The sequence below is a fragment of the Ochotona curzoniae genome, unplaced genomic scaffold, assembly GCF_017591425.1.
Source record: "Ochotona curzoniae isolate NIBS_2020 unplaced genomic scaffold, NIBS_Ocur_1.0 contig_1274, whole genome shotgun sequence".
Taxonomy (NCBI): Eukaryota; Metazoa; Chordata; class Mammalia; order Lagomorpha; family Ochotonidae; genus Ochotona; species Ochotona curzoniae.
The window spans coordinates 7,699,617-7,711,509 of record NW_024465023.1 but is presented as its reverse complement, the minus strand read 5'-3'; the positions used below and the strand labels follow the sequence as shown (position 1 = coordinate 7,711,509).

The 11,893-nt window shown below is 43.8% G+C and overlaps 1 protein-coding gene across 1 annotated transcript in view; it reads right to left on the bottom strand.

Moving 5' to 3' along the window:
• Positions 1-3,673: 3,673 nt before the first annotated feature.
• The window catches only part of SHROOM4 (shroom family member 4), a 205,591-nt gene continuing 197,371 nt past the window's right edge, over positions 3,674-11,893 (bottom strand). Inside the window, exons 7-9 of the mRNA XM_040998630.1 lie at positions 9,587-9,767; positions 5,467-5,736; positions 3,674-3,955 (exon numbers count right to left, since the gene is read on the bottom strand). Coding sequence (XP_040854564.1) covers positions 3,686-3,955; positions 5,467-5,736; positions 9,587-9,767 — 721 coding nt within the window. The 3' untranslated portion in view covers positions 3,674-3,685. The remainder of the gene's footprint in view (positions 3,956-5,466; positions 5,737-9,586; positions 9,768-11,893) is intronic.

Sequence of the window (11,893 nt, the reverse complement as noted above, 5' to 3'; positions counted from 1 at the left end):
ATAAGATTCAGAAAAATAACAGCTTTACATGGGATAGACGACCCCCCAACAGTTGTACAACAAACACTGGTTCTTTATCTACAGAAACCACACCCTACCCCACCCTCCCTCCCCAAAGATCTACTAATCTTCAAATAGTACAATACACTGTTACAGAAATATTATCAGCATAGGGAACTCCTTTGGCAAGGACAGCAGGAGTTTCCAAGCTCAGAGGGGTGGGGAATGGCAAGAAATGTGCCCAGCTTTCTCCATCTGTGGCCTGCTCCTCACAGCACAGCACCTTCAGGGAGGCTGGGGTTCAGGATATAGACCCTGGTCAACTTTGGCACACAAAATCAAATGGAGAACAGCTTGAACCTGGCCTTGCAAGAGGGGCTTTGTCTCCTTTCCTCTGCTTCTAACCTCTCCCTTTCTAGGGCTTCATTTCAGTGTCTTTGTCTCATCATCTTCAATTCTACTTAGGCAAGCACTGCTATATCCTGGCTGAGGTTCTAGCTGTGGGAATTGAGCAGAATCAATTATCCAAGGCCTGGGGAGTAGGGAAGGATATGTGATATCTCTTCACTGATCTTTCTGTATCTATGAACCACCATTCTCACCTAAAATCCACTCAGTCCTCTAAGTATCTGAAGGAGGCGAGCAGAAGCCAAGATCTGTAACTGTCTGGGGAAATCATTTGGCAGGCCCTGGAGTAGGGATGAACCCAGGGACTGAGATGGGTTAAGGACATCTCAAGGAATACTGGGTATGGTATGGGAATACTACTGCTCACAACAGCAAACCAGGGCCTGTTTAGTAGTTTAGTAGTTCACCCTTGTCTACTGACTATCTTTCAGTGCTTCAGAAATTGTCATTCCACAGGAAAATGAGAATCTTTGTGTTTTAGTCCAACTCCAGAAAGTAAATTGAAGTGGTGTGAGAGATAAAAATAACAGATATCAAAAATAATAGTATTTGGGGTGTCATAAACTTAAGGCACAGCTGATCTAAAACCTACTTAAAAAATCCAGACTATGGCCATGGTGTGCTGGTAAGTGAGCACTTTTCCCCTCTGGGTAGACAGTTCCAAAAAGTCATGCCAGCCCCCAAATCTTAGAGTGATGGAACGCATCAGCCTCATCCCCCAACCACAGACATTACAGCTTGCTTATTGCTTATCCTAGAGCCTCATCATTGAAAAAAAAAAGATGGTAACCATAGCCTCTACTCAAAGCATTTTCCCACCTTCTTCAACTTTGGCTTGCATGGGCATAGTCCTTTATAAACAAAGTTAGTTCTTCCATTGGAGGGGAGAATCACGGAGGAGGTGAATTTCTAACAGTGGCTCTGGCAGCAGCAATGAGAAGAGCATACCCAGAAAAGATTCCTACCCACTCCCAAGACATCCTTCGGCCAAGATTCTTCCATTGTTTTCCAACACAATGAAGAGGAAAAGGAAGTTAGCAGTATTTGTAGCAACAGCAAAGTCCCTTGGCAAATTCTTTGGCTGAATGAGGTACTCACGCTGCTACAGTGAATCTCAAAGGATTCTGAGGAATTTGCCTGGCTGAAAGGGGGGGGGGGGCGGCTTTGAGGAGAGGGTTGGGCTAGATTATATACCAAGCAGGGGATTGAGTTGGGTGAGGGTCAGAGTTTTGTCACAACTTTCCTTCTGTCATTTCCCTCTAGTGTTTTTCCAGGACAAAAGCTGGTTACCAGTGCCAGGGCCTGGACAAGAGCAGCAGTTTTAGTAGTTCATGCAGCAGCAACCCCCACGCCACCATCCCTTATCCATTCTTTTACTTTCTCAGGTTTCAGTGAGCAGTGGTCAACTATTTCAGACATACTGAATGGGAAGTCTTGGAAATAATTCATAAGTTTTAACAGGCATGCCATTCTGAGGAGCATGCTGACATCTCACAGCATCCTGCTTCCCTTCACTCAGAACATGAGTCATCCCTTTGACCAGCAAATGGACACCTATTAGCCCCCTCGGGGGCCTTCTTGATGATCAGATTGACTGTAATGGTATCACAGCACTTGTGTTTAAGGAAGCCTTGTTTTACTTAATAATGACCCCAAAGTGCAACTGTTGCAATGGGAAGGAGGCACCAGGACATGTAACATGAAAGGGTAACTCTGTCCAATGCTACAGTACATATAGGAGAAAAACACAATATGCATCAGGTTAAAAACACAATATAGATCAGGTTTAGTACTATTTGCTGTTTCAAGCATCCATGGGCGGGAGGGGCTCTAGTCCCTGTGGATAAGAGGAACTACAGCATCATAATTTGCTGGATCATAACTTGTTCTGGGGGACTAGCTCTAAATACAGTTCCCAGCTCCTGCAAATTTTGGTTCCCTGTGTCAGGCCACAGGCTAAGACAGTAATTGTTAGAGGAACTCCTTAATATACTTCCACACATTCCATAGCTTGGAGATGAGTAGAGAAATGGATGAGTCTTTGTCAGTTTTAGGAGATTCTTTGGTTTCAAAAAAAAAAAAAGATGAAGAAGAAGAGAATGAATTTTGCTGGGGAATGCTAAGCTCATGATCACGCAAACATCAGGGTAGACACAGGGCCAGGCTGTGGTTCAGCAGCTCTGAGTTCAAGGACAGAACTTCTTCTTACACACTTTTAGCTAAGTGGGAAGAATTCAAAGCCTTGGCACTCGCTTACCTAGCCATGATGGAATCAGGCTGATGCAGAAAAGCTTTTCCTTCTGGGCTAACTTTCCCCTCTCCAACTTTCCTCTTCTTGCCTTATTAGTTAAAACAAAACAAAACAAAACAAAAAAAGAATGAAAAAAATCAAAACATAAAAAATAAATAAGATTAAAAGGCCACTTAAAATATAACAATAAGAATATCCACCCACCCCAGCAATAATGAGACCTATATCCAGAAGTCAACTTTAGTACAGCAATTCATGGGCCATTAATGTGTGAGGCCCTGGGGTAGGCACCTGCTAAGCCCAGCAAAGAAAGATGGGACCAGAGTCTCAGAACAGGGTGAAGACTGAGAGTAGTTGTCTACCCTCTTTTCGGGCTGCTGGACAAGGTGGGGGTAGAGCCAATTTGTTTATGTCCGGCTCCTTCCTGAGGGCCACCTGGGGCCGCCCTATCTTTGCTTGCATTCTGCTAATTAAGTGAAGTGTCATTTCTCCTTCAATGCTTCCTACTGCGAAGCTAGGGTGAGGCCCTCAAACTGGTGCTGAGTGAATGTACTCTCAAAGCAGCCAGATGTCTGGCCCAAGAAATGGCTGGGCAGGGAGCCCTGGAGTTGAGTGGAGCTGCATGCACCCAGCACCCAGCAGCTTCTCTCAGAGCCTTAGGAGGCTAATTCCAGGAAGTGGGGAGGTGGTGAGTTTGTGATATCTTTGGTGTCTTAGCATTAAGAAGCGTGCAGGCACTTTGCTAGTTCCGTGTGCAGTAAGTGCTTGCCTGTGCACACCCACGCCGTGGGAAGGACAGTGCAGTTGGATGAGCACACCTTGTTGCAGCTTCCTAGGGTAGACGACGCTTAGAGTCTCCCCAGGATCTCCTCACTGGCTGGGATCACTGCTAGGAAAGGGACAGCATGAGACACCCAGGGCAAAGGGCTGGAACAAACTGTTAACTAACTGCTATTTACTCCCAACCAACTGCATGCACTTCCCACTGTGGCAGGGAAGGTGTGCAGTGGCCAACCGCTGGTAGCATTAGAAATTGCTGGGCCCCAGGAGTAGGCTCTCCCTGAGACATTTGAGCTGTTCTTCCCCAAGCTTGATCTTCTCCTCCAACTCTCGCTGTTCAATGATGAGAGCAGATTTCATCTTGACAAAGTGCTGGTAATCTTGGAGCTGCTCCTGAGGCAGGTAGCGAGAAACCATGCCGAACACCAGCTGCTCCCGGCGGTCCACATGCTCCTTCAGCTCCTTAGCATCTGCCAACTGCCCTGTCAGCTGCTGCTTCTTTTCTAACAGCACCAACTGGGGAAGCAGAGAAGCAATTAATGGCTAGTTCAATTCCAGACATGGGTCTAAAAATGCTGCTTTCTGGACTCCACCCCGCAATCTGCCACAAAGCTGCTCTCCATCCTGCTAATGAATCAGTACCCTAAAGTCAGCCCCCATGAAAACACCTTTATTTCTTGTAGCAGAAGGAGGATGTACATGGGGCTGGCATAGTAGCTCAACAGGCAAACCTTAGACCTGTTAGTGCCAGCATCCCATATGCCAGTTCATATTTCAGCTGCTCCACTTCCCATCCAATTCCCTACTTAGGAACTGGGAGAACAGTAGAGGATGACCCAAAGCCTTGTGATTCTTCACCCACATGGGAGACCCAGAAGAAGCTCCTGGCTACTGGTTTATGGTTAGCTTAGCTCTGGCTGTTGTGGCCGACTGAGGACGAACCAGCAGACTGAAGATCTTTCTATCTCTCCTTCTCTCTGTAAGCCTGCCTTTAAAAAAATCAACTTTTTTTTTTTAAAGGGAAGATGTATAACTATCTCTAAGGGTGTTTCTATCACTAAGAGTGTCTCTAATTCATAGAATATCATTAGATTTGGGGGTAGTGGGAAGAAGGCTCTAACAAAGATGGTTTGTGTCCACTCCCATCCAGTGAGCTCCCATTACCGTGGGATGCTTTCTATAACGGTGTGTGTCTCAGCATGAGTGCATGTGTTCACATACATATGCACATACATAAGTGCCTTTTACTGTGCACTGAAGGTTGTATCCAAGCCACATAGGTAGGAAAACATAACGCTATTTTCATTCAGGAATGTATATGAATAAGCTGACCCAAAAAACTGACAGCTTCCGTATCCCAACAACTTGATGAGACCACATGAAGCAAATGTGCTGCTACTGTTGTTTCTACTACAACCGTTACTACAACTGAAAGTCAGCCCTGACCCAGGGTTTATGCTTAGGGTCCTGTCTTAAGACATTAGCTAGGATTAATCTAACCTCATTCTCAGCAACAACTCCATGAGACAGGCAGTGTACAGATCCCAGTTTATTCATTAAGAGAGCGACATGGAATGAAGCTAAGTAAGTTGTAGAGACAGAATTTCAGGAAATGGAAAACTAGTGCTTACACTCTAAAAAAAAGTTATTTATTCATTTGAATGGGAGTATGAGAGAAAGAGAAATCTCCTATCTGCTGATTCACTCTCCAATTGGCTCCAATAGCTTGGGTTGGGCCAGGCTGAAGCAAGGAGCCTGGAACTCCATCTAGACTTCCCTTGTGACTGGCAATGAAACAAGCACTTGGGCCATCACCTGGTAGCTTCCCGGGCACACTAATAAGCTCAGATATGGCATACCAACATGGTAAAGAAGTGACTTAACTGAATACACCACAATGTGGGCCCCTTCTCAAACTTTTAAAACTATGCTACACTACCTCTCATAATATTCAAAAGCTGAAAGAGGGAACCCAGAGAAGAACCAACATTTCCCTCCAGCCACATGCCAGAGACCCCCAACTCTACCTTCTCCTGGTCAGCCTCCGAATCAATACTGTTGAGAGCATTCTCCACCCGAGCCAGACGTCCAGAGAGTGACAGCAACAAGTTGACCACTTTGTCCAGGTCTCCGATAAATAAGCGGTACTTTTCAAATTCATTGGATTTGCAAACAGCTTTTAAGTTGGCCTCCACCTCCTCTCCAAGGACAGAATTGGCATTGATGTCCTCCAGCAGCCCGCGCTGGGCTTCTCGCAGAACAGAGAGCTTTCTGCCAATGCTTTCAATAAGTTGTATCTAGACAGGGGGTGGGGAAGGGGAGATTAACAGGAGACAACATATAATAATGAGGACCAACAGAAACCGATCTGGGCCTAGAACCTCTAGTTACAAGGATTCAGATAGCACAGAATGGGCAAGTTGTCTGTGGGCAGGCACTGTTTCTCCCTGTCTGTGTTACCAATAGACTTTCTGGCATTAATACCCAAAAGCTAAGCCTCATTTGCCAAATGCAGCTTGATAAATACTTGCTGGGATTATTTAGCAAATGAGAACTAGAATGTGGGAGAGCTTAAGTTGGAAACATGTCTGTTATCAAGTATTTGCCTATCCCTCCATTCATTCTCCTTTATCTATCCAAGTGTATTGCACATTGACGGCACTCTGATAGACTCTTGTCCCCTCCACTTGAATTCTGAGACCTTTTCAGTAGGAGTGTGAGTTCTGGAGTCTAAATGATTGCTGGTTCACTTCCCAGTAGTGCAAACTTGGATGACTTGACTTTATTGCGCTTCACTTTCTCTCATGGAGAATGGCGGTAACCAAAGTTATCCACCTCACTTGGCTGGAATAAGGACTCAAGGAGATGGGACATGAAAGGGGCTTGGCCCTAAGTACATGCTCAATAAAAGCTAAGTTGCTGTCATTACAGTTCTTATTGCCATTTGGTCCTAAGACTCTTTCAGGATTAGTTTTTTACCCTCCTCTATTCACCACACTCATTCTTATGTCTCTGAGATTCTTCCTTTTAAAGATGTTTCGATTTGAAAGGCAGAGTGACAGAGAGATGCAGAGATGGAGATATGAAGAAACAGAGGCAGAGATCTCTGATCTACCGGGTCACCTCCCAACTCTCCACAACACCCATGGCAGGGCCAGACCACAGCCAGGAACCTGCAATTCCATCAAATCTCCCATGTGGGTGATGGGTTCAAGTGCCCGGGCCATCATCTGACTCTTTCCTTGAATGTGTATTAGCAGGAAGCTGAATCAGAAGCAGAGGAGTTGGGACTTGAACCAGACACTTCAATACTGAATGTGGGCTTCCCAAGCAGCAGCTTGACCTCCACGGCTGCAACACTTGCTCTTCTAAACTAGAGCCTCAGCCTCCACCTGTGTTCTATTATCTATTTTCTTATTCTGGCTACTTCTATTCTCCCAGGCCCACCTTTGTGCCCTCTATCTCCGCAGGAATCAGCAACTTGTCTGGCTACAAGTTCTGACAGCAATGGATCTATCCAAGGTTGTACAAAACCTCTGTAGTCACAAGGAGTGGCATTGCAGAGCCAGAGACAGATGGCTTCAAATTCCAATTCTTCCTATTGCCTTACCATGGTAAGGTACCTCATCCAACTTTTGTAAAGTGGAAAAGTTTCCCTACCTATTCCCTGGGTCATTTCAAAGGTTAAAGGAGATCCCAGAAGCAAAATACTTAATATTATTATGCCTGGCACATGAAGTGCTCAATGCACATTTACTCATGTTACTACTACTACTACTACTACTACTACTACTATTACTACTGGGAGCATTAAAACTCATGAATATGTAACCAACTGAAAGGTTCTGACAGGAACGGACCCATGTCATGTTGACCAGAGCCTCTGCAGTGACTACAACAATGAGTTGTAGCAAGATGTTATAACAAGATGTAATGCTAAGGCGCTTTGTATTTCCAATTTGTTACTTTCAAGAGTTTCAACAGAGGTGAGGCCTAGCAGTAATGGAATGTGGACAGAGAAGCCAGGGAAAGGTGAATGTTTGCGGCTATGTAAGTGTGTGCAGGTTGTTTGCTGCACGTCTCTTAGGATAACTTATATTGCTGGGGAAGCTGGAACATCGGCCTTCAGTTTAAGTGATGGACTTCAGGGTAATGACTGTTTGTTCCTCTCAGGGTTTTGATTCAGGCTGGATTGTCACATGGACTTGTTATTTGCTAATATCTAGTGGGCCCTGTTATCACCAAGCTTGGTTAGTAAATACACCATAATACACCTAGCCTTGTCTGCTGTCATCTCTCTCGCACCGTGCAACATCTTGATCTTAGTCTGAAGAGTAATAAGTAAGTTTTCACTTGAGAAAAATTCCAGAACCCACTGGGAATTGAGGATTAGCAATATTATGAAAGAGGCAACACATTTAGATGTCACCAGGCTCACAGTTATAATTCTATCCCCTGCTCTACCAAACAGTCAGCGTCCTGAACAAAGGATGACACACCTGAAAGATTGCCTACCCACTCTGATTCCCAGGCTCCGGGAGTGATGGAAGGACAAAAATGGAGAGAGCCCATTGTTCCCCAGAGCCTGTGTTCTGCCATCTGAACTTCAGTTGTGGAGAAAGTGCAGCAGCGACGTGGAATGTCACAGACTTAACCAGAGCTTAGTTGTTTTATTTTTGTTTTCTCAGATATTGCAAACAGGTGACCCTCCTCACCTCTCTTCCTCAGAGATAAATACTGTTCTGGCCCGTCCACAATCACTTCAAGTCACTCTTGATTCTGTGCTTTGTCATTGCTGATCGTCTGTCTCTTATCTTGGTCAGACATTTATTAGGTTTGTCCCTACAGAGGCCAGGGCATGAGTAAACTAGAAGCAGCCTTGCCATGGGCAGAAAGCGTGGCATCCAAGGAAGCAGGCATCTAAATCAATACGCCTTGGACACTACCGCGCTTCAGTTTCTGATATTTGTTTCAGATGAGAAACTGGAGGGAGAGTTCTCGTGAATGGCTCGTGCTTTCCTACGGTCTGATTCTGAAAGAGAATTACAGGCAGAAGAGCAATCTACACCGAGTTCAAATGTCCACAAAGTTGTAAATTGGGCCTTTGAGGTTGTCATGGAAACTCTATTTGCTTATGAAATAAAACGGGCAAGTGAGGGAGGGCAAAGCGATTCCAGGAATTTGATTAGAACACCAAGCTCCAGGTACTTACATGAAGAGAGACTTCTGAACAACAATGATTTCTCCATTTTTTTCTGTACTTCCAAGAGATAACTGACCATCTTGGCAAATACATACTAAAGTTTACCAGCCTATAATTTCTCCTTATTTTCTTTACTTATTCTGTTCTCTTTAATGGAAAATGACACAGAAAACAATGATCTGTGACAGTGCCACTGGCCAGGCTTCATGGGCAAAACTCTGGCACACAGCAGTCATTGAGATTCTGACAAAGTTGGTTTAACTCCAGGATAAAGCAGGAGCGCAAATTCAGGCAGTCTTAACTTCAAGTCTTGGATTCTGTTATCCCTGGGCAAATCAGTCCTCATCACTGATTTTTAAAAAGTATTAGGGCAGGGCGAATCGCTGAGCCTATGGAACTATATCACAAAAATATATTAGTAATAGCTAACTATAAGACTGTTCTAGCACAAGTAGAGAATGACTGGTCCATGGACTACCTTAAGGCCCACAAAAATCATTTGGTCTCGCCCTGCTAGGGCAACCACAGGTGGAACTTGAAATCAACAAATCTATAGTGATCTGATTTTTAAATTAATAGTTTTATATAGCTCATAAGTGATGTTAGAAATGTATAAATATATATATAAATTGCCCTCGGCACAAAAAGATTTCTCACACCTATGGGACTTTCCTCCTCCTCTTCCTTTTCCTCTTTCTATTATTGTTGTTATTGTTATTATTATTATTATTACTATTATTATTAGCTGGGTCAGAAAGAGACTGGAGTTGGATCTGTGAGAAACACAGAGGCTGACTTTTATCCTGAATATATGGAAATGCAAGATATTCTAGATTGTGTAGAGAGCTGGTCACCATCCAGACATACTCAAGGTAAATAATAAAAATCTCTAAAGCATATTTTAAAAACAAAACAAACAAATAACAACAACAAAAACATTTTACCTTTTTTTGAGCCAGTTCGTGATCCACCTCCTCCTCTCCAAAGCCAATCTCTGCCATCTCTGGTTGGTCTTTCAGCTTGTTTAGCAGTTCAGCTTTGGCCACAGAAATATTGTAATAAGCTGAATAAGAGGTAGGGGCTGCTGGAGCCCCCGGAGGAGGTGACAAGTGCTGAAACTCTTGTCTGTGGAAAAGAAAGAGGGACCATTGGAGCAGCTCTGTTGAGAAACTGCTAACATTTTTCTTCTTCAATTTAACCCTCTGTAAAATCAGACATTGCCTTATTTGAATAAGTCTAAACAAATGGACCAGGACATAATGTTTAAATGTAAACAGGTCACATGAAGGCCATAGAAGCCAACTAATGCCAATGTTTAAGAATCCAGAAGGGTACTTCCACGTCCCTGACTTCAACTGCTTGGAGGACTTCTTTTCAGATTGTGTTTGCTTGGTCATCAGCATCCACATTAAAATCTAGAAAAGCTGGCTGGCCACAAAAAGTTTTGGGTTTGGTTTATGGCTCCAATATATGGATTACAAAAAGTACTGGGTTTGAGGAACTATCTGAGACAGGGCCATCTAGTCTTCTGGCTTACAAAGGCACACTTATCTTTTTGTTGTTGTTGTTCCCCCGTGCCACTCTCATTTGTGATGTCCCTTCTTTGGCAGATGTCCTGCAGCAAAGAGGTCATGCATGATCTTAGCAGTGATCATCATATCTGGACTGGGGTTAGTGCCCTGGCCAGGGAGTTGTCATGGTCCACCACATCTTTCATGAGTTCTTCTGAGAGTGCCTACTGTAGGATAAGCCTTGGGCCTAAGCAAGCATAGCCATCTCTCTCTTTCCAGAATATCTCCAAGGACCTTAGGGTCCTCTGTGATTGTGCAGCAGGAAAATGAAACCAGTGGAACCCTTGGGGTTCAATGAGTAGAGCAGCAGACCTGTTGTCTTGGGTTTATCAGAGCCCTGCTCCGTGAAAGAGACTTTCCCCTCAGGAAAGTAGTAGCTCTGGCTCCATGCTGGCTTGGGTTTGGTCTCTCCTGTCATTACAGCTTCTTATCTGGAGTGTGGACATAAACATGTTCTCATATTAGGTTTTAGTGCCGGAGGGACAAATCGTTCTATCCATGGTTTCTCTAAGGGAAGGTACCCCCCAAAACTCCCCATTATGTTTTCTTTGCCTACCAGCCAGCCCCACCCTCCACCTGTCTGTGTCACTACCCCTTTGCTAACCTCTAGCTGTCTGCAAGGGAAAAATAGGAAAAACTCATTAGTCATTTTTGCAGCTATTTGCAGCTCTTAGCTAAAGGTCAAAAATAATGGTTAAAAGGCTCCACAGCTATTTACTGATTCATGCTATGCTGTCTCCTAATTCATCACACAAAAGAAACTTGGGCATGCCAATATTCCTCATCCTAGGTACATTTGTTTTACATTGTTCAAGCCTGTTACACTGATAGAGAAACAGTATTTGGACCAACTAGCATCCGCAAAGTGCTGACTGTGCCCTTAGAAACTGTCCCAAGATAGATCCACACAGGTACACGGAAATAACTGAATGCTCACAACAATCATTTTACGGAGAAAGAACAAGAGGCACGCAGAGATAGAGCAAAGCTATCAGCCCAAACCTGGGATTTGTACCAGGGAAACCTGACTCTAGAATCTGTGCTTTGAGCCACAATGCCACATTGCCAAGGGACAACCTGACATCATACGAAGGCCTACAGGTAAGGAACTTTCAGGCTGGAATATGTTTATGTTTGGGAAAAGGGAGAACATTTTAGAGGCAATATGAAGGCACCAACTTAGAAAATTCCTATCATATGGCAAATACTTGGGGCATACATTGAAGTTCTGACTCGAAATGTGTGTGCTTTATGGAGAATCAATCTTGTTTTGGTATTACAGGTTGAGTATCCCTTATCCAAAAATGATTGAGAGCAGAAGTGTTTTAGATTTGAGAAGCTTTTACATTTTGAAATGTTTGCATAGGCCTAATGATTTGACTACACTTGACCAAAAACCCAAGATTCTCATAAGTTTAAAAACATTTGAGGCTTGAAGCATTTGGGATTTTGAATTTTTCAATGAAAGATTCTGAGTGGTATACATATCATAGTCAGCACTGGGACTTCTTTTATCATCACCTTGTTAACAGAGATGAGGTTATAAAAGATCAGTGAGAACAGAATCTGAATTTGATAGTGAACATTGAAGCAAAAATCTGATTTTTCCCACAAAGCACAGAAAGGAAATGCATTGGGTCCATAATGGAAGCCACATGCCACTTGAATTAGAGTTAATAA